This window comes from Rattus norvegicus, chromosome 2 (assembly GCF_021556685.1).
Source record: "Rattus norvegicus strain SHRSP/BbbUtx chromosome 2, alternate assembly SHRSP_T2T, whole genome shotgun sequence".
NCBI classification, from domain to species: Eukaryota; Metazoa; Chordata; class Mammalia; order Rodentia; family Muridae; genus Rattus; species Rattus norvegicus.
In genome coordinates this window covers 153,357,422-153,384,815 of record NC_141535.1, presented here as the reverse complement: position 1 = coordinate 153,384,815, position 27,394 = coordinate 153,357,422, and the positions used below count along the sequence as shown (strand labels likewise).

The 27,394-nt window shown below is 41.6% G+C and overlaps 1 protein-coding gene across 5 annotated transcripts in view; it reads right to left on the bottom strand.

Annotated features, from left to right (window-relative positions):
• Positions 1 to 14,949: 14,949 nt before the first annotated feature.
• The window catches only part of Rsrc1 (arginine and serine rich coiled-coil 1), a 386,283-nt gene continuing 373,838 nt past the window's right edge, over positions 14,950 to 27,394 (bottom strand). For 4 of the 5 annotated variants that reach the window (XM_087626973.1, XM_087626964.1, XM_087626966.1 and 1 more), the window contains exons 8-10: positions 23,553 to 23,659; positions 17,674 to 17,826; positions 16,711 to 17,062 (exon numbers count right to left, since the gene is read on the bottom strand). In XM_087626973.1, the coding sequence (XP_087483099.1) occupies positions 16,970 to 17,062; positions 17,674 to 17,826; positions 23,553 to 23,659 (353 nt within the window). In that variant the 3' untranslated portion in view covers positions 16,711 to 16,969. 5 annotated transcript variants of the gene reach the window in all.

Below are 27,394 nucleotides of genomic sequence, written 5' to 3'. Positions count from 1 at the left end.
GCTGTGGTGGGGAAGGGACAACATGAAAGGTTTTATTCAATTATTGAAGTTCAAAAGGACTATACAGGCCCTTCTAAGAGCTGGGGACAAAGAGAAAGAAAAAGAAAAAATGACAAGGAAAGAAGCAGCATCTTGCACACACACCCTCAATTCACTTGTCCCTGCATTCTCCAGGGAGTTCCCTTAGGGAGGTGGGGGGTATCCATGGTTCCTTGGGGCCCTGTGGGAGACATGACATGCTGCCTGCTGCTGGGAAGAGGTTACCAGGACCTGATTTGGAAGTGGCAAAAGTACTCAGGGTTATTTTTGGGAGCTGGAAATGTAATCCTCTGAGCCCCTCCCCCTCCGTTCCCCCATTTCACCAGGTTTCTCTGGTAGTCCTGCTCCCCTGAGAGGATTGGCTTGAGGCAGGGCCAACTTCACAATCTAAAATGACACGGCCCTTCCAGGAAATAAATAGGCTATTTTAATCTTCCTCTGGCCTCAGCACAATGCTCAGAGAGCATACATGGGTCAGAGGACTTGCAAACTAATTCCATGGCAAAACTGTCTGTACAACACCTGAAATTAGTTTCTGTTTGACACAAAGCTTAAAGAGACTATATTAGGAAAAACATGAAATGAATACAGGCGGTAGCATGACAAACAATGATATTAAAACACGTTTGCTTTGAGGCAAAATAAGGAAATCTGTGAGGAAAAAGTTCCATTTTGTTGCAGGGAACTTTCCTCAGAACCGCACTGTTAAAACCAAGATGAAACATTTAGTCCAAAGACAGTGTGGTAAGGGGTCACCCAGAGCAAACAAAAGCAATGTAGGCACCCTGTGTAAATGCCCCTTTAAAAGGTATAGAGGGGCATAAAAGGGTAGAAGAAAAAGAGTCGGAACTAAAAAGCCCATGACACCAATTTTAAATGGAAAGAAAAGAAGAGGTGCGGTCAGGAGAGGATGAACACCCCACTAAGGAAGCATTAGAGGTGTAGAGCAGGCTGAGAGGAGAGAGCCTTGGCACTGGCTGCAAATACAATTACAATAATTTATTTGTGGAGCCCTCCTGTCATTCATAGTGTGTCAGGGCAGGTTAGGAATGAAGAGGTAGTTACGTGCTCACTGAAAACTTGAGAAGAGGGAAGGGACTTTGCAGTTATGAATAGGGGAGAACATCTAGTCTTCACCGAGAAAGTGAATTTGAGCAAAAGGTTAGAGGAAGGAAATAGATGTCTTCTTGAACTTTCTGGGCCAGCACAAAGGCACCTGAAATCTGCATTGTGTAGTTCTATTCACATCACTTGAAATCCACCTTCAGATAGTAAAACCGTAAGCTTTATTTATTAGGATAATAGTTCACACATATTTCTTCTTATGTTCCAAACATTGCCCTAAGTGCTTCCAAATACACCCTCTCAGTTAAACCTTCCCACCCAACGTGTGCTAAGATGTTTATCCTTTATTATACACAAAAACTCTGATGCCAGGAGAACCAATGGTTCACTTTGAACTGAGATTGGTCGAGCAAGCTTACATTATCTTCGCCATCCTACTTCGCCTCCCTGTGACATTTAAAAGGATCACTACTAGTACATTTGTGTGGTAAATTACATATCTACACGTGTGGTCTCTAGCCATGTTATTGCTTGTGTTTCCTGGAAAAACACTGACCAAGGCAAGGAAAGACTTCCAGAGACAATGCATGAAATACAAGCCAATTCTCTACTAATAACACAATAGTTCAAAAGGTCAGTGAAATGTATACCCATTAACTCACTGGTTACCTAAGAAGGATCGATTTCATCTCAGACACAGTTTTAGCTATTTAGGATACAAAATTCTCTGGCCTATTGGATATACCTATTGGACATACATTAGCTCACATGTCAAACATTCTACAACTCCGCAGTTACGGTACCTTATAAATTTCAATATATTTCTATTATCTCAAGTGCCCTAGAAAGAAGAAATCAATAGACTTTTGAATGCTGGAATTATACTTTATTATAGTTCTCCAAACTCCTGAGTCTTAAACTGTTATAAACATCTTCATTACTGTGGATTTCAGTGCCCCCAAGGACTTTGTGCCCTTACCTCATTATAGGTTTTATATCTACAGTAAACAGATATTGCCCTGGTGAGTTTTACTGTCAACTTGATACAACCCAGAGTCGCTTGGGAAAAGGGAACCTGAGCTGAAGTGTCAGTTCATTCAAGTTGGTCTGTGACCAGGTCTTGGAAGAATGGTTTTATTTGATGATAGATATAAGATGGCCTAGCCCACTGTGGGCAGCACCACCCCTAAGTATCTGAGCCTGGGCTATATACGAGAGCAAGTGAAAAAGCAAGCTAGAAAGTAAGCCAGCAAGCAGCACTCCTCCGTGGCCTTAATTCAGTTCCTGCCTCCAGGGTCCTGCCTTGAGCACCTTCCCTGACTTCCCCAGGGGCCACCTGTTACCCGACAGTATAAACTGAAACCAACCCCATTCCACAAACGGCTGTTGACCATGGTGCTCATCACAGAAACAGAATGAAATTAGAACAGGTGTGTTCTGAGGAGGGGATGCAATCTGTCATGTGACGACCCCAGAGAATTCCCTCAAGGTACTTCCTAGCCATGCCGCTCAGAGTAGGTAGTATTCTGAGATTTGTTTCTTTCTTGAACCATCCCTGTTGGATCACATAGTGGCAATTCAGTCTTTCTCCATGTGTATAAAGTTATCTACCTCTCATCAAAAAGAGTTTGGCATTATTCCTCAATTTGGCTTTTTAAAACAAAGCTAGGCTTGTATGTTTTAAAAATCAGCATTCTGTCATTCTCAGGTTCTCCTTGAGATTCTGAAAACTTTTTTCTTAAGGCAATTCAGGAAGTGAAGTACTTTCCTATTGATTTGGCACATTAAAGTTGGTTAATGGTTTGTGTTTGTAGATGTAAACTGAAGTTTCCAGGAACAAAGGACAAAAGCTATCCACGTTCAGGATTCTACACGATCAAACGGTTGATTAAACTTTGTGACAAAACTGTTGCAGAGAGCCAAGTTATCTTGGGTTCTTTTTAATCCCCTTAATAGCCATTTATTGCCCAGTTCTGTTTTCTTTTGATTATCAAGACTTTTAAATGAATTTTTTGACCAGCTTCCATCAATCCAATAGCCAAGAATCCCATCTGATAGCATCTGAAAACCACAGCAAAATTTTCTCAGCTTGGCTGCAACTTGTTTACTTACGGCAAATGCCTTGATTCGTGACTTTTTCTGTACTTAAGGAAATCTCCTTCAATGGTTTTCATAGTGGCACGTCTTAGTCATGGCAACCTGAATCTATTTTACTGTGGCCACTCATGGAAGCTACTTCTTATCTCCTTGGTGGTGAGATCTGTGTTTTGCACTGACACAGTTAAGAAGGAACACTTTAAACTAAAAAGGAGAATAGAATCGTGGAACCTAAAAAGATGGAAAAGTAGAAAAATCGCTTCAGAAAGTAGCGCTGAGGTCATCTGTTCTTAGGAGTTGTTTTAATTCAGGCTGTCTAAAGGGCTGTTTGGAGAGTTATTTTTAAGTCCTTGATGCAGTTGGAGAGAATCCAAACTAGGGGCCTCATTGGCAAGACAACCAAGGGAATCTACTGAGGACTAGAATGTCCTCACTCTCTTGTAATGTGTTTTAATGCCTTTACTAGTCACGAATATGAGATTATCTGCTGCCAGGCACCGTAAAGCCATGCAAATCTCAGTGATGTATAATATGTACTTACTGTGTGTGTGTGTGTGTGTGTGTGTGTGTGTGTGTGTGTGTGTAGGTGACCCCTCCTCCTCCTCATTTCTCCTTCCCTCCTAATTAGATCACCTACACACATGTATGTGTATCTGAGATCCACATGTGGAAGAACCTGTGGTGTTCATCTTAATGAGTCTAGGTGACTTAATAAAAGCTAGAGCCTCCTATAGTCAAGGTGCATTGATTCACAGAGCCCTTCACTGTTTCATGGGGGGAAAACAGGCTGTTTTAGAAAAATAAGATTTCCTGCAGTAATATTGCTAGGAGTGATAGAGTTGGAGCTGAAAGGTTGACGCTGCAGAATCTGAGATTTTAATCAATGCACTGATATGAGTTAATCAATGCATTGATATGCGTTCTTCTGACCCCTTTTTCTAATAACAAAAACAACAACAACAACCAACCAACCAACCAAACAACCAACCAAACAAACAAACCCAAACAAAAGAAACCAAACGAACAAAAAAATTCATTAAGCTGTCACCCTGTCAGTTGGGGGCCGAGTGAAAAATCAGAGATCGGAGCAAGTCAAATAATAAACATGAGGGAAGGGAACGACAGAAAACAACAATGGAATTAATAACCAAAATAACGGGCTGGGGATTTAGCTCAGTGGTAGAGCGCTTACCTAGGAAGCGCAAGGCCCTGGGTTCGGTCCCCAGCTCCGAAAAAAAGAACCAAAAAAAAAAAAAAAAAAAAAAACCAAAATAACAACCAACTTTATTGAGCTTCTGCTGTGTGCTGGCCCCAGCATCAATGCTCGAAAGGTCGAAATACATAAACACCATTACTATGCCTGCTGCAAAGAGCGAGCGAAGGGTCAGAGCAGAGAAGCCACGAGTTCAGGTCGCACAGCCTGCTGAGAACCACCACTCCTGCCACTGTGCCGTGTGGTCGTGGTGGCCCAAGCGGGGGGGTCTACAGCTCGCTGCAGGCAGTTGGCTTCCAGACGAAGGGGCGGCGCTGCTGTACAGTGCTCAGATGTCCCCCAGAGATAACATGGACGTTACATGAATTCTCTTAATTCTTAAAACAACTAATTAAAAACAAAGTACCTCTGAGTGGGCCGCAGAGAACGAGCCTGTGGGCTGCGTTCAGCTGCAGGCTGAGAGCTTGGGATCCAGTGACTGAGAGTGTGTTTTCCATGGCAGGAGAGAGACACACGAGCCCCATTACATCTACACGCTGGCTTCTGAACATAACTCTAAACTAGATGTTTGGCCAGCCATGTGTTGGCAGAGTTAGGATGTCCCCTGGCCTCTGGTGTGAAGCCCTAGCCAGTGGACACCAGTCCCAGCCACATCACCAAGGTCCAGACCTTAAAATGTCAGGGTCATAAGGCAGTATTTTGGCAGGACTAAGTTTCACCCGGATCACAAAAGCTTAGATCAAGTTTGTCAGGTTCAAGGCATTCCATTACTAGTAAAATTCATCTAGTAAATTTTAGATCAGATTGAAATTATATCAGCCTACAATGTTTGCATTTCAAATATTTTTCTAGGTCGCCTTGCAGTATAGTTTTGGCAAAGGAATTCTATTGATGTCAGAATAAAGAATGAACAAAACAATCTGCAAAAAAAACTGTCTACAGCTAGATTTTACCCTCTTAGTGTTTGCTTGCAGTCATGGAGCTAGCACACACAGAAGTCATGGGTGTGTGTGTGTGTGTGTGTGTGTGTGTGTATGTGTGTGTATGTGTGTGTTTGTGTGTGTGAGTGTGTATGTGTGTGAGTGTGTATGTGTGTGTATGTGTGTGAGTGTGAGTGTGTATGTGTGTGTGAGTGGGTGTGTATGTGTGTGTGAGTGTGTATGTGTGTGTGAGTGTGTATGTGTGTGTGAGTGGGTGTGTATGTGTGTGTGAGTGTGTATGTGTGTGTGAGTGGGTGTGTATGTGTGTGTGAGTGTGTATGTGTGTGTGTGAGTGTGTATGTGTGTGAGTGTGAGTGTGTGTGTATGTGTGTGAGTGTGAGTGTGTGTGTATGTGTGTGAGTGTGAGTGTATGTATGTTTGTGTGTGTATGTATATACATACATAATTTTTGTATAAGTTACTAAAAGACACTGAATAATGAATGCATAATATGCTTCTCAATCAAATTTCTTTTTGTGAGCCTGGGGATTGAACCCTGGGCCTTACACCTGCTATGCAAGTATTGATCTGTTTCTCCCCCTGAAGACTTTAAAAATCCTTCCTTCTTTTATTTATGTTTTACAATCCTGGAGATTGAAGCTCAGGACTCACGTGTTAGGTCAGGCGTATCATGCATTCATTATTTCTGTGTCTTTTAGTAACTTATACAAAAGTAATTAGGAGAGTCCAGAACAAAATTATCAGAGTTAATCAATCATCATACTGGGCTGTCTTGAGATCGGAGGCAATTTGAAAGTGGGCACTAACCAAACTTTATAGCTTGTATACTGGCATCACTCTAACGTCTTGCCTTCCTGCATACACTCTCTCCTTTCCCTGAGCTTTTTCTTCTGACTTAATGAACTTCGTGCTTTATCTAGATTTAGTCTGTGAATTTTGATAACACACCTGAAGGTTCTCTAGAGCGAAGGCTGCTGGGTGCACAGACAGAAAGAAAGCAATAAGGTAGCTGCTGTTAATTTGATGGCGGTGTTGAGATATTGGCCTGTGTCTGAGAACAGACTCATTAAGCGATACTTGCTGACATGATGAAGTGCCACTGAAGATCTCAGAGTGATGTCTGTAATTGCCCAGGTCTTTTTTACATTAGGTATCTTCATGAATTATAACTCTTCAGTGAAGATAAAAAGGCTTCTGCAAGAAATTGCCCCAGCGCTGTACGGGCTGTCAGACTGGAGGGCATCTCAAATGAGATTAATGATGTCAGCACTAATATAAGAAGATTTAGCATAACCAAGATTATGGCTTCTGCAGAAACCTGCCAGCACTCATTTATTTTGAATAAATATTATTTTTAATTAAAGTCCTAGGGTGGGTTATTCCTGAAATAATGAGATCTACAGTGATTTCCTTTGGGAATTAATTTTCTCTCTTAATTCACAGTCATTTTGGTGGTTATGGCTCAGGGAGTCTTACTTGTGACAGTCAGCTTTGTAAGACATGCTGATTTTCCACTAAAGACACTAGATAACCCATTGTTTGTTATAATAAGGTCCTCTCATTTCTAACTGTATTCATCATTTTGTCCAAACATGTTTGCAAGGCACTGCCCATAGATGTCTATGGCGAGTCTGCTTTGTACAATACTCATGAGGAAAAATTGCTGTTAAAAGCCAAATGACTGTGAACATAAAATGGGGAATTATCCTATACCTTTATTGGCTTTATTCTTTTCTGAGTATTATGTTAAATATTTTACATATATAAATTCCCATTCACATAGGAACTTGACATAATGGAAAATCTCAGTTGCCTTTTACTAGATCATGAAACAGAGGAACTTAAACAGTGAAGCTGAACTCCCCAGCTCAAGTTCAGAACATGAGTCCAGGCAGCTTCCCTACTAACAGTTGCCCAAAGCTGTCTCAGCCAGAGTTCTGTTGCTGTGAAGAGACACCACGAGCGCAGCAGCTGTTAGGAAAGAAAGCATCTACCTGGGCTTGCTCGCAGTTTCAGAGGTTTAGTCCATTTTCATCGGGGCAGGGAACCTGGTGGCACAGGGGTAGAGGAGGTGCTGTAGAAGTAGCTGAGAGCTCTATGTTTGATAGACAGCGGGAGAGAGACCCTGGGCCTGGCGTGGGCCCGTCACATCTCAAAGCTCACCCCCCACGTCCCACCCAGTGTCATGCTTCCTCCACAAGGCCACACCTCCTAATCCTTTCAAATAATGCCACTCTGGTGACCAAGCATCAAATCTATGAGCCATTTTGTGTGTGTGTGTGTGTGTGTGTGTGTGTGTGTGTGATTCTTTTCCAAACATTTTTCAAATGTCCGTATTCACCAGTACATGATTTAACCAGATTTTCTGTGACTCAGTGGAAGAGGTATTTATTATTGCATTACAAAGCCCAAACATTGTGCTATAAAACAATCACATTATTACATTATTAGCATGATAGATTCGTGGGTAAGGAACTTAGACACATGACCATGCTTGTGTTGGGGCCCCAGAGGGCAGACTATGTGACTGGAGGCATCTTTACTCCAACAGCTCATGGTCGACGCAGGTTTAGAGCTAGAAACTCAGGTGCTGAGACTATTACCTAGGTGACGAGTGGATTCTATGGGAGCCTGGCTTTGTCAGATTATGGTGGGTCCAGTAGTTGATCATCTTCTGTAGCTTCTCAAGTGGTGAAAGCTGAGGGTTACAGGAAGGCTAGGCATAAGCATGTGCCTTTCTGAACTAGCTGGCTGTGGGATGCTGTGTCACTTCCCATGTAATCTGCTGGTTGCAAGCAGGTCATAGGGACAGATAAACGTTCAGAGTCAGGACAAATCTGCAGACATGTTTCAAAGCTATCACAGATAGTAACAAAGACTTCTATAAACTGCTTCTTGTGGATGGTTGGTGTTGGGGCTTCTAGCTTTCTCTTTGGTTAAATCCACTTTTTGCCCAGCTATTTCCTACTCATACATTGGTTTTGCAGACATATAAGAAGGGGCTGCTCCTGCAGTTGTATCCTGATATCTAGAGCTCAGGTAAGTTGGCCAGGGAATCAGAAAGATTCTCTCTCAAGGTGCAGAGAGCAAGACTGTGTCTCCTATTTCTCTATTGTCATTTGATGACCAACTGCAGGCTAAAACAAAAGAGCAACAGTGAAACAACACTGGACTTGGGTTTTCATTTGCATGAGAGCCTACATCTATCCAGGTAATTCAATAGTTAGTAACTTAAAACATCTGTTGACAGAGAGCCCTTGCTGGGGACACAGAAAATGTGCAGGGAAGTACACTTAGAAAATGTAGACTTGGAATTGAATTGAGCACTCTCTGCTGACTATAAGATGGGTGATAAGTCCCTTTTGGTTTTTCTTTGAAAAGAGAGAAAGGTTAGTTAACTCACCAAATTATTTAAGCTGTCAAGCTGGACAGAAAGCAGAGATACATCGATGATGTTTTGCCTCCTTTTGCCTAGGCCTTCATTCCAGCGATGCATAACTTCATGACAAAGTCATGTTGAAACCTCCAAGCCAGACTTTCTCCACGAGATATATTCAGCTTCAAAGAACTACTCTACCTGGATTGGCCTGGGATAAAGGGCTGTAGAGCATGGATGGCGGTTAGCGATTATCAGGGTTTAAGTGTTATTCACGTTACACGTGAGATGTTTGTGTCTAAGGCCATTGCTGTTATTAATTTCACTGGAAGGAGCTTGTGTCGCATCTGGAATGCTGGGAGAATGATGATGCCACCCAGCACCCTTCCATGACACATTTTTACTCACATGAACAGAAATATAAACAAGTGGATATATTGCATGGCTAAGTTTTTTTTTTTTGATAAAAATTTGCTTATGATTTGTTGATGTAAGACACAGCTTTTGCTTGAAAGTAAAGATGTTATAATGAGCCGAAGATGAGTTTGTACAGTATAGGACCACAGAAAGAAATCAGTGTACCTTGGTGTTCTATTGCTATGAACAGATTTCATGTCCAAACAAACTCTTATAAAAGATATCATTTAATTTCAGATTTGTGGTTCCAGAGGGTAGTCGATTTCATGACCATCCAGGCAGGAAGCAGATAGGTATGGTGCTGGGGCAGTAGCCTTTGATCTGCAGGTAGCAGGCAGAGAAAGACCAACTCTGGGCCTACTGTAGGCTTTGAAACCTTAAAGCCTACCTACAATGGCACACCTACCTCCAAAATGCCACACTTCATTCAACAAGGCCACATCTTCTAATCCTGCAAAAACAGTCTGGGGACCATGCATTCAAACCTATGAGCCTGTGGGGCCGTATTCAAAATACCACCTTGTCTTTACCAAATGTGTGGGGACATTAGGAAGGCCAAGTAGAGCCAAAGGGAAACCTCTGGAGGATTCCAGATATTACTATATAGTGTTCTTAGCTTAATCAGTGGAAGCTAGCTTTCTGCTAAGCTTAGTGATGCGTTCTACATTTAACTTTGTGGTTATGAGGTTGTTAGGTTAGATACAGAGTTGGTGGTAAAAGGTTACTAAAAGGCACTGATGCTAGCTCAAGATAAATTTGGCTCTTGATCTGCAATATTTCATCTCCCCATAATCACAGTGCTTTAGTTTTTGTTTTTTTGTTTTTTTGTTTTTGTTTTTGTTTTTTTTTTTTTTTTGGTAGGGTCTTCAATATAAATGTGGCTTCTTAAAAGATCTTGACTCTTTGAGATTCCACTTCATAATTATCAGGGAAATTTCTGCTACGAATGAACTGGAGTGCTGTATTTCCACTGTGGTTTGGATATTAAATATTCCCCACTCTCACGTGTTGAAGGTGTAGTCCCCAATGTAATTGCAGAGGCAGGACTTTTAGGAAGTGATTGGCTCATGAAAGCTCTAACCTAAGTCCTTTGTTTAATTCACAAATGGTTTCACAATCTGATGGCCTTTGTGGAGGATGGAGGAAACAGAGATACGGCACTTGGCTTGAGGAAGTAGGTTGGGGGAGTCCCTGAAGGCAGACCCTTATGTACCCCCTTTGCCTATTTGAAGGTGAGTCCAAGTCGTTCTCTCCCTTGGCCATGTTTTGACAACTCAGGCTGGAGGCTTGATTGCAGTATTCCTACAGCCCAGCCCATGCAATTGTGTCAAGAGAAATGCTAACTGAATACGACATTTCCACAGTACATTATTTTAAAAAGCTATTTCCTTTATACAGAGCCAGCAAATGAGCAGATTTGTTGCTACCTGGAATACTTTCATTAGATCATTTATCTAAAATATATTAATAAACGTTGAGAACTTTGACGAGCATGTGCAGAGTCCGGTAAGACGGCAGGCAATCACTGAATTTATAAGGTTCATTTTAGAACTGAAACCTACTATTTCACTCCTTTTAATCTATACTGTCTTTGTTATTACAAAAAAGACAGAAATTTTTGTCACAGATTGTGGCAACTCCAAAATGTTTTTTCAAGTAAAAAAAAAAAACACATATTTTCATATTAATCCTCTTCAAAGATCTCATGTGAAATATTCTCCCAAGGGAATTAGGAATTAGCTGAACAATGTTTCTTAGAAATTATTCCACAGTTTCTGTAATATAAAAATACTGATGGCTGTGGTGAACAATAACACATTTTCCAGTCACTGGTCACCTCCTCGTTGTCAACTGTAAAAGGATGCTGGACGTTTCTGCCTAGTGCCTCTGCAGAAGTGGCCACAGGATGTAGGAGAGACAAGCTCAGGCACAGAGAGCAGATGCTAAGCTGAACGCAGGTTTCTCCTTGAAGGGTCAAGTGCTTGGTAGAGAGCTATTAGGTGACACAGGGCTCACGGCACATTTATAAGACATGTTTTTATGAGGAGCAGCAAAGCATATTCGCGAGACCATAAATTAGATGTCCTATTTTTTTCACCTCATATGAGTAGACGTGCATCACTCAAACACACAGCATTTTGAAAGACAACCCTTATTTTTCCAATTTCTTAATTCTTTGTGAGTTTCATATCACGCACCCCAGTCCCACTTGTCTCCCCTTTGTACCTACCCTCTGTCCTTGCAACATCCTCCACCCAAACAAAATAAAAAAAAATAAACCAGCACAGAAAACCATCATGGAAGATGTCAGTGTACCCCACAAGTATACCCTCTGTCTCTACAGCTTCACTTGCAAATGTTCATTGCAATGAATTATTCGTTGGTCCGGCTCTAGGCCTGTGGCTTCTGTGACACCATCAATACTGGATCCTGACTGGGACTTCTCGCAGTTATCCAGTTGTTGCCTTGTGTCATGGAGAGTCTGCAACTTTGGACTAGCAGGACTGGCCCTTAATGTGATCCAACAGTTAATAGATGATGTAGATTTGGGGTGGGCCAACTCAAACCCCCGTTTCTGGGTCTGGGTGGTGGCTGAGCTGGTTAACCTACCGACTCTCCCTTATCTGCAGCACCAGGGCAAACTCTGCAGCGCCTCCCCGGACAGCACTCCAGCCACTCTGCTGGAGGGGGCATGGGTGAAAACCATTATTTCCAACTGTTACAAAGCTAACAGTTCGAAGACTTATTATCTTCAGGTCAAGGAGAATTAATTGAACTACAAAAAGTATAAATGATCTATCCATAGAATTTATTAAGAAAACCAAACCAAACCAAACAAGTCCAAAGAAATAAACACCCCCCACCCCCGGCTTTAGTATAAATACTCAAGTCACTGCCCTGGTTTTTGGAAAACATTTATGATTTTTTAAAGATTCCATTTTTCAAAAAATCCATTTTTTAAACATGGTGGTAGACACAGTTGTGGATTTTTCTCAAGACACGAGGACTTGGCAGCTCATTATTGAAGGGCTTCTGAATGTATGGGTTTCATTCTGTGAGCTTTGTCTGAGTACCATGCCCAGGGCGGTAAGAAGAGGGTCAGCTCAGTTCACTTCCGAGAACTGTAGTGGTATCATTTTGCAACTCCACTCAAAGTCCTAAAAATAAAGTGGTACACAAGTTGCATTTAAAGTGTTGTCTTACTACATTGGCGAGCTTCTCTTTTTTGAAAACTGATCTGTCTTTGGAAGGAGAGGCACACATCGGAGGGAAGAGGCAGACCCTGAGTGTTTATAGACACATTATTTGATCCAGCCATAGCATTTGTTAAAAGCCCAAACAAAGCAAAAGCAAAGTAACAAACAAAACCACCTTCTCTACTCTAACTATTCATTGTGCTGGTATTTGGAAAACATTTGTGCAAAATATGCAATGAAGAGTAGACTTGAGTGCAATTCTTGCTACTGCCAGTACATGCTAACCCAGAAGAGAAGGTATCACATATCTTATACTTCATCGGAGCCAGACTCCAATAGGGTTAGAGATTTGTATCCTTGGAGATACAAATCGGAGAAAACAGACTAAATTGATTGTAAAATTAATTTATTTTTTATATTTGTCCCAAAGAGCTTGGGCATTAATTTTATTGTGCTTACTGTGTAAATCTGGTGCTGAGGCTTAAATCCACAGGCTTTACTCTACCACAAATACTACGATGGTTAATCTAATTGTCAATTTCACTGGATGAAGACATGTCAAGAAAATTACTGAATTGCAACTATGTCTGGGCATATATCCAGGAAGGATTAACTGAGGGAAGACTTCTCTGAACACGACTGTCACCATCCCACAGGCTAAGTGAAGAGAATGAGAGTTTCTCTACCTGTGGGTATGACCCCTTTGACAAAGCTGTCTCCAAAAATATTTACATTCCGACTCATAACAGTACCAAAATTACAGTTCTGAAGTAGCAACACAATCATTTTATGGTTGTGGGGGTCACAGCATGAGGAGCTGTATTAAAGGGTCATGGCATTAGGAAGGTTGAGAACTACTGGTCTAAGAGGTGAGTAAGGAGAAAGCCTTGCCAGCACAGCTGTGCACTCTGCTTCCTGATGACTGTCCTATGAGCTGCTCTGCTCTGCTGTCACGATGGACTGAAACCTTCAAAACCATGCGTCAAAGTAAATCCTCCATTCTGTGAATTGTTTTACTCAGGGATTTCATTTCAGCAATAAGAAACTAACATAAATACCCTGTCCCTGACTGAGCAATTTAAACAACCAGACAGCTAACAGATTTGTTTGAAATGGGAAAAATCATAATAAAAACAATAATGTGATCTCCGTGTCAAACATTGGGCCAAATTCTGGGATAAAATGATAGTAAAAATAGTTGTGAAACAAGTCTGGACATTTTATTTGGTTAAAAAAAAAACCCACTACTAGTTGGAGCAGCTTTGAAAGTCCATCTTCATGGCAAAGGGTTAAGATACCAACTTCAGTGTTTGCTATCTGTATCCCCCCTTATTTCTTGGTGGGGGGGTTCAATGCAGGGTTTCTCTGTGTGGCCCTGGCTGTCTTGGAGCTCACTCTATAGACCAGACTGGCCTCCAACCTAGATTAGGACTAATTTCTCTTTTTGTAGCCCAGTCTTCTCTCCTGCCAGTATGTGCTAGTTAGCTTATATTGTTTATATATCTGGGCTTTGCATCTAAGCCCATTGAGGATAGGACCCTCACTGAATCACCTTGTATATGCCCCAAGGCCCATACAATGTGCCAAGCATAAACTAAGCACTCAAATATATATACAAAATACTAACTTATACATTAGTACTTATGACTATGAAGTTCTAGTCCTCAAATAAGTATACGGTAAGCTGGACACTAGTGGCAGCATGGGCAGCGTCCTCATGGTGTTGTCAGGGAAGCAGCAGGTCAGGGAAGGCTGACAGAGGACAAAGCAGAGGTGCAGCTGCTGCCCTGCACACCTCAACATACAAGGGAGGAAGCATAAGCTGGAGTGCAGCTTTTCTAACCGTTATCCATGCAACTGCTTGTTCTGTATGTTACTAAAATGTCCCCCGTGGGGTTCGAGAGATGGCTCGCTGGTTAAGGACACAGACTGCTCTTAACACCTAAGCTCAACTCCCAGCACCCACATGGTAGCTCACAAAACACCAATAACACATAAAAAAATGACCTCATATCAAAATGTTCGCTTGGCCTAAGTAATGTACTTTTCTGTGAACATTGTATTGTCATTTCCCTTACATCCAAAAAAAGAAAGTCAAGTAAGAAAGCCATTTATGACTGTCTTCCCTTTTCCATGCCAGGACACTCAAACCAAGTATAGTAGGTAAATGACATGACCCAAAGCACTCTGTCCCTCGTCACCTGGGCCTTCTCATAACCCCTGGGTGACAGGAATGGTGTTCTCGGTCTATTCTTTCTGACAGTGTACCTAGTGTCAGAAATAAAAACCTAATTTGCATTAGTACCTATCATTTGCAACAAAAATGTTTGAAAGCACGTAAGGTCACACGTAAGCCAAGCTATTATCATTAATCAAGCAACATGAAAACGGTGGCTCTGTTTTACAGGCTTACTCTGTTGTGAAATTAAAGATGGCAAGGGAGCATCACCAAGCTTGAGCCTGGCAGCGTGTTTGATGATGTCCTATGAAGTCTCCTCATTAAGTCGGCTTTGGCTTCTGTGGCCACATTGTGGATTTTAGGAAGAAACCGAAGGAAACAAAATTAACAACATACCAAAATGAAGGGAGGAAGCAGTCACTGAGTTCTTTAGGACCAGATTTATTTGCTTGCTTAAAACAAAGGAAGACAAAGCAAAGCTTCACTTTTTTTTTATTTTCCACAAAAGATTTATCTTTAAGATGCAAATTCATTACAATGGAAGCCTCTGTAGTTGCTGTACCTGTCACTAGAAGCACAGGAGGGAGGTGTACTACAAAGTAGATCACAGTCTCCATTGCTGTACAATGAAAGGAGAGTGGAGACTCCCCATGGCCAACTGATAGCTCATATCCTTTCCTAGACATATACTTCCTAATAGCACAAGAACACACTTACCATTTACAAATTAGAAAAGGAATTAAAAAGCAAAATATTTGAGAATAATCCCTCCTGAAATCATTCATTACTGTGTAGCTGTTTTTCTACATTAACGACTACATGGACCTGCCTTCATACTGGCCATGTTTATTTGTAGAGCCAAGGAAAACAGTCTTTGCTAAGATCAAGAAAATGTATACATGAAAACAAGCATCTTAAAACAGACCTTCTTTATAGCATTTGAAACTGAGTGTAAGGATCGTCCGGTTTTTATCCTTAACAGAGAACTTCAGTAGCTCTAAAGTGTAAAAAGGTTGGAAAATGGCTTGTGTGTCACATCCCAGAGAGTTCCCAAGGCTGGGCCCTCAGCCCCAGTCTTCAGAGAGTCAATGTAAAAGTAAGCAGAGAAAAATGGGAGGAAAAGTGTTTGTACCAGGGGTTGAAATCCCATTGTATACAGCAAGGCCCCAAGCCCTTCTCTCTAGCACATTTGGTGTGGACTGTGGAGATGTCCATGGCTTGCCAACTAGAGAACAGCATTCTACACATGGCAGTGGCTTCCTCAGGAGGGGACAGACATTGCCTGAGCAAGCGCTGCCAGAGCTCTTATTTCTCAGAAATTCTTTTTCCACCATGAGTATTGGGTCCTTCACATACGTCTAGCATGGTGTTAATGTCTGGGTATGAAGTGTCTCCCAAAAGGCTCAGTGTTTAAAGCCTGGCCCTGTGCTGGTGGTGTTATTGAGAGGGTTACTGGAGCATGAGGCCTGTTACTTCACGAATGGACTAAACCATGAGCTTAGAGCTGAATGAGCTGCCAGCAGGTAGGGGACAGACTAGAAGCAGGTGGCTGGAGTATGTCTCTGAAGAGTACACGCTATGGCCTTTGCTGTGTTTTTGCCTGCCACAGGCCTACAAGCAGTGGAGCCAGCTGAGCATGGCCTGAAATTGCTTAAAGCATAAGCCGAAATAAAATAAGCCTTTCCCCTAAAGTTAGGCCAGGACTCCTGTCACAGCAGTGCGCAATGATGACTAATATACTGGGCAAGTGATTTCTACTGGAAAGGACTGGGGTCTAGGTACAGGTTTCAAAAGAACACTTAATATAAATTGATCTCTAAGCGAAAACTATTCCTTTATTAAATTAACATTTTTCTAGACAAGGCCTCACCATGTAGTCCCGGTACATGTGCAGTGCAGACTGAAACTGGGATCCTCCCCCCTAAGCCTCCAAATAATGACAACTAAAGGACTGAGACCACACGGGACACAACACCCAGCCTTCAAGTCCAACACGGCCATTGTGGAGACTTTGCAGAGCACACTTTATGATACCTAAAGCCTTAAGGAAGGTGAGATAAGGGGTTCAAAAAGGGTTTCACAACACACAGCAGAACTAAACAATATGGCTCTTGTATATACAATTATACAATAGTGGGTCAAAAACATGACTTTGTAAGAATTGTAATGAGAAACACTACTGAATATTCATTTATTTCAACACTGTTATTTTTATTATTTGCTTTATTAACAGTATAATATGTTCATGCCTCAGCACGTTTATAACAGATTCACTATCCACAATGTTTGATTCAAGTTACCAAATATTTAGTTGAACACGAGGGAAGAAATGAGTTTTCTTTTTTCATGTAATTGGCTAAGCTATTTTTTGAGAGTAAAAGTTAATGTTGGTATTTAAAACCTAAGTTTTCAAGCTTCCTGTCAATCCGACCGTAAGTCTACTGCTTAGGCCACAGGACTGCCCATCAATCTTTCTTGTCGGAGAGCAATCAATCTCTTGAACCACTTTTCCTCAGCTTCAGCTTTTTCAATAAATAACTGCAGTAAAACAAAGGAGAAGGGAAACGTTAGTGTGCATCAGGAGCTCGGAGCTGAAGTGACATAACAGGAGTCACTGTGACAGAACACTCCCAGAGCAACAGTGCGTGCTGCTCAACCCTTGATGCCCCCTCCACTGCTTAACGCCCACCCACTGTGAAGCAAGAGCCTCAGGAGTCTAAAGTAAAGGGATAGCGGGACTGGCAACCTCACAGCCTACATCTGCAGGCTCCTTCTGAGAAACATATGGGATGACATCACGTCATCCCATAAAGATACAGACTATATTAGTGACAGGGTCACAGCTGAAAAACCAGAGCCGGGCTAGCATTAGAACTTTGACTATATAAAACTTTCCCATTTCAGTTATTAAAAAGGAAAACCATTTTCCATTTTTGACCATTTTTTGTAAGTACAGAACAGCTTTGAAAGTCAGGAAACATATTTACCCAACACCAGATTAAAATAAAACCATAAGGCTTGAGGTCAGTTGCCCGTTTGTAGCAAAGAGAAGCCATGGACCCTTTTGCACTGGTCTTCCTAGAGTCAGAAGGACAGGACAACCGCTTGGGGGACTCAGTGAGCAGGTGCACTAGGTTTAAGGGTCTTACATTTGGATGAGCTAGAGAATTGTCATCTTGGTACTTGATAGCCGTGGGGATGCTGTCAGGGTCTATTTCCTTTCCAGTGCTGGGTGGGTCAGCAGCTACTGATGCTGGTCCTGAGGCTGGAGTCACATGCTTCACCTCACTCGGCTCTACCGACTGAAAATGCAACCAGAGTAAACTGAGCATAACAACGTTTAGAAATGAGGCTTCATAACGTCTAATCTTGAACAATAATAGCTCTGCTTGGCTCTTCTGAGATGATATTCACATATTCAAATATACACATATTCGGTGTCTAAATTATAAGATCAAAAGTTACATTATACTTCTAACATTAAGTTGGCCTCAAGTATAAAGAAAAATCTAAAAGTCACCTTTAAAACGCACATCTATTCTTGTTAGCTATAGTTCAGCATATCTACACAGCTACACAATGCTATCACGATCTATTTCTGAATACCTTTATTATTCCGTCCGCCATGCCATATCTATTACCCACCACTTATTATTTCTTCCAACCTCTTGAAGACCTACTCCATGGCTGTCTACTCTAGATATTTTGTGTAAAAGGAACCATGCAGTGAGTGGTTTCCATTTAGCCTGGTATTTTAAGGAGCCATACGTTATAGCACATCAGCACATCCCGTGAAGCTGCTAAAGAACCCTTCACTGTGTGGATGTGCACGCTGACCTGCCCGTCACCCACTGGTAGACTCGGGGTATCTTCCAAGATTATTTGAAAGTACTTTGAAATAAAAGCTTTAAAAAAGGTACGTGGTATTCTGTAAGAATAAACCAAAATTCTTCCCGCCCCCTCCACCTGCACGCGGCATCTGCCAGACCCATACACCGCACTAAGCGCTGGGACACAAAGGGATAAATCATGGCTCCTGCCTTGAAGGAACCAGAGGCATGTGCTGACTGGGGTAAACGTCAATCTCCCCTGACAGAGGAGGTGGTCTGGGGAGTGACTGATTAGCAGCAAGTATATGATATGAATTAGATAAGAATCTGAAGTTAACATGTAATACAGAGTAGAGGAACGGGAGATCAATTCTGCTCTGTAGTCTTTTCAACATCTGTGGTCTCTATTTTATTTAATTTCTATTTTCTTTTGACTTATATCTATTTCTTACCCATTTTCTGAATGAAGTTCTAAACAAATGTTACTATGGAAAATGTCTAGAGGATGAGTTATGCACAAATTAAGTTTTTCTTAGATTATTTTATTTTCAATTTGGAAACCTATCAATTTAACTGTCTCATTAAATATTGCTTGGTAAGCCCTAGAGACAAGAGGGAAGTAAACTAGAAAAGGGGCCTGTGTTTGCTGGTGAGTTTTGTTGTTGACTGAATTAATAGATTATAAACAAATATATAACAATAAATACTTAATTATTAGCCACAGTATATACTCACAAGAACTGAATAAGATACGGACACAAAATGACGGGGATTGGAGAGGTGAGTCTAGTTTAGATTGGGTGCCTAGGGACAGCATCTTTTATTTACAAGGTAAAATTTAAGACATAGGAAGAGGAAGGAGGAGAGTGCTTTAGCCAGAGAGAACACTGTGTACAATCTGAGAGGAGAAGAGTCAGGAGGGAGGGAGGGAGGGAGGGAGGGAGGGGCGTAGGGAGGGAGGCCAGGGTAGATAATGTGCAGTAAGGCACTGTAGCCCAGGACCTGACTGGCACTTGCTAAGCTGGGCTGCACAACCGCTCAGGGCACAACCAGGGCAGGAAACTGACTTCGGGTGCAGGCCAGGACCTGGGAGAACCATGTTTCATTTCACTCACAGCAAGTTCACTCTTGGGCTACTTACAGTCAGATACCTGAAAACTGCTTAACAGACCTGGTCAGCTGCTATAGGTGTTTCGGTAGAAGGGAACATCCTTATGTGCTGCTCAGTAACAGAAGATTAGTCCCTGAGTGTCTGTGTGCTTATGCAAACATGTCTGTGAGTGCAGACACGTGTGCATGTGTGTATGCCTGCATGGCGCTGTTTCTCAGGCATTCTCTATGCTGATTCTTGATAAAGGGTCTTTTTCTGGCCTGCAGGTCACCGAACAGGCTAGGCTGCTGGCCAGTGGTCGCAAGGCCCCACTGGTCTCTGCCTCTCCAGCGCTGAGATTACAAGCCCAGCAGCACTTTTCCATGGGGTTCTGGGGATGGAGCCCCAGTCCTCAGGCTCACATGACAAATATTTGATGGACTCAACCATCCCTTCATCCCAATGAACTAGGGCTTAATGCTTAGACTCATTCATCGTTTTAGCATTTTATTTCATTCAAACTGAATTTATTTTCACACTAAAGGGAGCTGGTCTGCGTACTAGACAAAATGACCCTGAAGGCTGTGTTTCTGGGAAATCATCAAAGAAAAGCAGACATTCTTACACAGTGAGAGAATTCTGTGCTGCACTGCTTCCAAATGAAGGTATGCTTAGCGCGACTAAAGCGAATAACCACTTATATTCATGTGAATCCCAACGTTAATTTTTATATATAAATAAAAGAAATAGTGATTACATTTTATTTGGCATTTTTTCTTATATTTTGAAGGCAACATCACCACTCCCCCGCCATTCATTTCAAACATTTGTATATCTCTGATTGACTGCGCCTAGAAGGTACAAGGCCCTAGTGATAAAGTTATAATACATATTCATGAAACTAAGTTAAAGGGAAACCCAATATTCTGTGTGAGGTACAGTGGGGCCTATGTCAGTCACCAAGACTGGAGAAGTCACTGCTTGGTGGTCCACGCTGCCTCATAGAGACTGCTTGGCAGACTCCCAGAGCCTAGGCAGGGATGCTGACCACACGGTGAACTGCCTTGAGAGGGTGTGGAGGGGCTGTGGACTCTCCCTCTGTGTCTCCTCTGAGCGTTCTCCACAGCGTGTGTGTGCCAGCACACAAGCACACAAGCCGAAGAGAGTCCTGTTCTAGAACTCTTTCTTGCCTCATTCCCTTGACAGGCCTCTCACTGAACCCGGAGCTAGTCCAGGGGGACCTGGTGACCTGGTTGTACCTCCCCCCAACCCCCCTGGGTGCTGGCATATAAACACATATCTTCACCCTTGCAAGAAAGAGCTCTTGCCTACCAAGCCATTTCTTCAGCCGAACATTAAAAAAAAGTGTAAACAAACACACAAATTAAAACTATCAAAAGTTAGGATTGGAACATGGAAGTTTAAAATTTTGTGACAGTGGAATCAACAGATGCTTCTTAGCTAAGTGATGGAAAACGTAAGAGAAAAATTTGGCTCAACCAAAGAAACAGATCTCAGCACTGGACCATAGAACTTCTGCCTTTGTGCAATACTGCCACCTGGTGGTACAATTGGAAAATGACTTTCCTAAGCCTCCAATGAACAGAAATGCCCATGTTGCACAGGCCCCCCCCCTTCATTCATTAATTATTCACTTTACATTCTGATTGCAGCCCCACCTCTCTTCCCAGTCTTCCCTCACACAGCCCCTCCTTTTACCCCTCCCCTCCTCCTCTGGTACCAACCCATGCTGGCACATCAAGTCACTGCAGGACTGACACATCCTTTCCCACTGAGGCCAGACAAGGCAGCCCAGGTAGGGGAACAGGATCCACAGGCAGGCCACACAGTCAGGGGCAGTCCTGGCTCCAGCTGTTGGGGAACCTGTATGAAGATCAAGCTGCACCCCTGCTACATATATTGCACAGGGTTATTTATTCTCCTTTTGAACACTGGGAGATTATAAGCTAGACACAACAGTCTTAGGGTTAAAGGGCTGGTGTCAAGTTTATGTGGGGCAGCATCTTAAAACAAGCTGTCTTAGCTTTTAAAGACACTGATGTATCAAGGATCTTTCACATTTTCTAACTCCCCGGGTAAGGTTCCAGAGTTAGACAGTAAATCAACATGTACTGTAGGATACCCCGTGTGTCTAACGTGCTATTACTGTGAGGCATTTTCTACCTGGTGACAGCTCTCTACCTTAACCAGTGGAAGCCACAACTGAAAAGGTGGCTAAGCACGGACAGCCTTTAGAGAAGCAAACTTTAGACTAAGTGCACACAACTGTCTGGAGGACAAAGATCTGGCAGGCTGGGCCCTGGCTGATTTAGTCTTCAGGGGAGTTAATCTGTACTATGCAGCGAGGATAGCCCATCATGTCTTCTCGGGACTTGGGTGAAATAGTACTCAGGATAATTTACTTCTCTTTGCTAAGTAATCTCCTCATAAATAATTCATCTTCTTAGGCATCCCGAGTCCTTGCCTTACACTGCAGACACAGACATTTCAGACTAGACAGCGATGCCACTTTCTAAGCTAATACATTGTCCCTCGTTTTATCCTCAGTGGAGGGTAAATTTATTCTTGTTAGTCCACCACTGCTCTTCTGATCATTCTGAAGCACAGTTAGTAATAACAGTCATCTTAGCCAGATGGCGAAGACTTTCCTGTGTACTAAGAGGTGAGTGCCATCTCCTGAGGCTTTAGCATATTCTCCTGTTGAGAACAACTAATTCTCGCCAGGTAGACTTTCATGAAGGAAAACCTGAGTTAAAAATAAAGGTAAAGAAAATAATACTTAGAACCATATAGGAAAGCATTGTAGAACAAAGCCCAGTCTAGAGACTGTAGAGTAGTATTTCCACAGAAAGAAGTCACTCACTGATTCTAAGAACATCCAAAAAGAATAGAGAATTCAGAACGAAGTTTGGAAAATAAATACAGCTGAGACCAAACCCTTAAACAAATACACTTGTTAAGATAAATGGACTTATACTATGCAAGAATAGACGTTAAGTAAAATGGATACACCTCCATTTCATAGCTGTGGCTCTCAGGAGGTGTGAGCTCTCAAGTTCAAATGGAACAAACACTGGACACACAGGGGCTACCCAGTCCATACCTGACAAACAACACACGTTCAACTCATTCTTCGGAATATTCTATCTTTAAATGTATTGGGTAATTTAAAAATTTCAGATTTCTATTAACACCAGAAGTTCTATAGGAAACTATGTGACAGTTTTTACATATCAGGTTAGTGAACATGAAACAGATTTTGTTTAAAAGACAGAGAGCCACTTCTACTTTTAGTGAGAATTTAAATTGGTATGATATTTTTAGAGGGTAACTTTTGAAACATTAAATAATGCAAACTTGAACAAGTAGCTTCATCTTATTAAAAACATGCAATATCCAGAATATAACTATTTATAAATCCGATACAGGAAGAATAAATGACTACCATTAGGATGTTTATAGCCTTACTATATTTGCGCATGTATTAGACTTTAAAATAAACATAGGCTACAGCTATTACTGTACTGTATCCATGCTACTAAAGGGTGCATGCATTTCCTACAACATCTTTTCCTTCTAAGAAATGCAAAGTCTTAAAAGCAGTCTTCTTGACGAGTGAGAGAATAAGCGAAAAATTCCACAGAAATGAAATGCCATCAAAGATCCTGTTTACCAAAGCCGACTAAGCGACACACATCTGGGCAAAGACCAGATCCAGTCTTCTATTTGAGCGGCAGCTTTATCAATTAAAGTCCTTAAAAAAATCTATCTAGGAATAGCAATTCAAAAAGTATGCACACACACATGTAAAAGACCTGCATATAGTCCTGGAGGGAGCTGTACAGTTACAGGATCATATGTGGTGATATCTTAGTTGTTTTGATAAACTTTAAAATAAAAACGGTATCACAGCCATGTTTACAGTGTGTTTTTGTTGACTCATTCTCTCACCAACACAACTGACACTCTCTTCCTCATTCATCTACGTACGGGAGGAGGCAGTCAGACCTACGTAAAATCCGTTAATAAAGCACCCCCGTTAGATGGAACCCAAAGGCTTGTTCATAACGTCCACGTGGACACTTACCTTTTTGACATCTTTACTTGATCTGAATGTCTGCTGAACAAAAGAATCACTTTCAATTGCTTCGATTTCTTTTACTCTTTTTACTTGTTCTCCCAGGGTGGCTTGGTCTAAAAAGAGAACGCAGTGCACTTTAGTACAAGCTTGTTACCAGCACTGCGCCCATGCAAATGGATATACCACGCTAGGCTGTAGTAAGTACTGTTCCCCTTGAATTTCAAAAATAAAATATGCCTAGAAACCAAGGCTCTCACCTAAAGGCTACAGGTCACTGAGAAGGCAGTGCTATGTGATTCTGGTTAATCGAAGCCCCTTCCCCTCTACTGTAACATTTTATTATGAAAACACACAAAAGGAATGAAAGGACAACAGATCCACCCATAACCATCACGCACTTTTATATCCATCTCTACTCTGCATTCTCATATATTTTGGGGTGGAAACCTGGAGTATGGAAGGTAAACAAAAACAAACGCTAGACCACATACTGTTTGGTCAACCTTAACAGATTAAGATGCATCACCAATAATAACAATATTATCATAATTCTGTTGGTCAAGCCCCAGATTACTAGTAATTAGATATAATTTGCATGCTCATGTTTAACTTTCTACAGCAGCTTGTTTGAACAAGATACAAACTAGGATCCATATGACACTTGCTTGGCGGCAGGATTTCTCAGTCCCTCCATCATGCAGCGTCTCCTCCACTTCACTGTCACTTGTTTACTGAGCAACTACTTATTTCATACTTTCCTGCCTTCTGGATCTGGCTGGCCTTAACCTCATGATGTCATCCAACACAGTCCTCTATCAAACAGTGTTTGTGCAGATGAGCACGGAGACCTGGCTCCATTCTAGCTTAATTTATTTTGATCGAAAATGTATCATCTGAGGTCTGGAGCGATGGTTCAATGGTTAAGAGCCATAGCTGTTCTGGGAAAGGTCCTGCATTCAGTTGCCAGTGCTCACTGGGCAGCTTGTAACTACATGTAACATCAGTTTCAGGGAATCTGAGGTGTGCCTCTGGCATGTACCAGTCATGCATGTGGTGCACATACATACATACATACATACATACATACATACATGCACTCAGCATACACAGGAAATAAATAAATAAATAAATCTTCAAAACTTATAATTAGTAGCGTTATGCATTTTTTTCTTACATTAATCAGGGATCGCACTGACCACCTGTCTTGATATTCAGATTGATAAATGGGTCCAAGGTCTGACCATTTCCATTATAAAGTTCATGAATCTTTTGACTGGTGGTTTTAGTACATTATAGTGTTTGCTTCTTAAGTCAATTATCTAATGAGAAGCTATAAAATGTAACCTCTCGTATTTATTAGTTATGGTTTTTCACACAGGGGAGCATTCTCGCATTGGCTGTCAGTGGCTGAAAGCAGCCTGTATTATGGGTTACAGAAATACTTCCTCTCTGAAATTCCCAGTGTGAGTGCATGTCTTATGGCATGTGTGTGGAGTCCAGGGCACAAGTCCTGGAAATGGCTTCCCTTCTTGACCTGTGTGGTTTGGAGACTGAACTTGAGTCACCAGGTTTGTGTGGTAAGCACTTTTACCCACCGAGCCACCTCACAGGTCCTGAGTTCTCCTCTTTATTTAGTACTTTTGGTCTACAGCTTACCAAAGATGTCAATTATGAGCTCACAATGATATGCAAATAGTTTTAAAGATGCTCCAATTGTTCAGTTCTGCGTGGCTGGCCTATGTGTGACCCCTAGTAGTGAAGCCCTGGCATGCTATCCAGGTTTATCTTGCACAGCTCCTGCCCCTCAAGTGATGTGATCTACTTCTCCACTCCTTGCAGAAGGGGAAGACAGCAGACCAATAATCTGGGTATCCGACACCTTCACCACTGCTGAACTGCCACTGCTTTTCAGCCTTTTAAATATACAGGGAGAAAATACTCTAGGAGAGAAAACTTAATATGAATCCATGCTTATTATCATCAATTAAATTAGCAATTATGATTTTAAGTAATTTTATAGTTATGCATCTTTTCATATGCTAGAACATTCAGCATTAACATTATTGAAAGGATTCATTTTCTATTTAAGTATGCATTAGATTAAAAATAAAATGGCAATGATTACTGTAGACCACAAAGGGAATTAATGCATTTGTTAAAAGTGTTTTAACCTTAATATTTATTTTGCTGAGTAGCTGACCAAACACTATGCTTTAAGTTACTTGAAATAATTCTCTATTTGATTATGCTACTAATTTTATAGGGTTATTCGTTTGCTTCTGTTTATTTTTGATTTTTACATCTTGCTCTATGACTAACATGTTTTTAAGTTGTGATGTAGTTCTAGGTTAAATTGTAAAACATTACCATTCAGAAACATTGTTTTTCCTACCCCAGAGCCTTCATTCTTCCTCAAATCCAGAGATAATGATTTTTCTTAGTCAGTTTGAACCTAGCTTCCATCGTTTACAAAACTCATATAAGCACTCATTTCTCGTCTTCCTGTATGACACCAGCATCCTGCATTCCTCTTTACTTCGGATGTCTTCATGGCAATTCAGCATCCTTAGCGCGGTCTTTACTATGCACAGCTAGGCAGTTATCAACTTCGCAGCTTTATGAGCATGCGTTCATGAATGCTCAGATGATGGCTGAGTGACTCAAGTCGCGTTCTTTCACAGATAGCATTCTAATAAGAAGCAGGACTCGGGTGTCAATTCTCATTTTTGTGTTTTCTTTTCCACACCTTAGCAGGACAAAAAATGTTCCATGCTGTTGAAACTCGCCCGACATTGGTACCGATCCATACCAATACCAATCAGGAGCCAATGTACACTCAGCTAAGGCAGCTCGATTTTGGGGGACTTAGACTTTATGGATAATGGCTGGGGCTAGCTCCATAGCTGTAGTAACTAGTTTGATGGCTGGCCTTAGGTAAAGGATCTGCGTGACAGCAGTTCTTGCATTCCAGCAGCCCTGGCCTGAGCATGCAGAGGCTGCCACTGAGACAGCCATAAAGAACACAAAAGGAAAAGGTTAAGAAAAACTGATGTTGCCTTAAAAACCTTGCCTCAACTTTTGGCCAATCAGAAATTATACTGTACAGTCCCATGCAAGCACCTGTTTACTCGGGGGAAGATCAGCTCTCCCTGGAAGCCCAGCCTGGCTCTCTGGAAGCTGTGCGGACTCTGGGAAGCAGGAGCAGCTACAGCTTGTGGCCGCGTCTTTGGAAGAACACTTTCCCTGTACAAATGCACACACTGCCAAAGTGGTGCAGAGCAGCACATGGCTCCCTTTGCTTTAGTATAAAAGGTTCTCTGGATTTTAATTATGTGATGTACTGAGCATATAAAATGAGAGATTCTTTGTCTGGCTAATGTATTAATATTAATGCATCCCTTACTAATGTGTAATTTTTAAGGTTCTATGCATAGGAAGAATGCCATAGCAGAGAAAATAACAACAACAAAAAATAGGTAGCAACTTTAATGTCTCCTTGAAAACAGTATTTTTTAAAACATCCTGGTTAGTTTTGCCAGGATTATTTACTATCGCAAATTCTCAACACGAAGCCCTTATTTCTGACTTAGGGATGACGCCTCCTATGTATCAGCTACCAGATCTCTTGGATTTTTTTCTCTAACTGTCTAACATATTCTCTCATTTGGATTTGCAAAGCACATCATTAGTATTAAATGTCAGAGGTGAACTGGGAAACAGTACTGATCTCTAACGCTTGCAGTGTTTGTAGCTTTAAATTTGGAAATACAACTAGTGCCTAATATAAATAAATGTGGAATCCCAGACCCTGGCCAAAGGGCCAATGTGCTTATTAAAATAGCATTGTA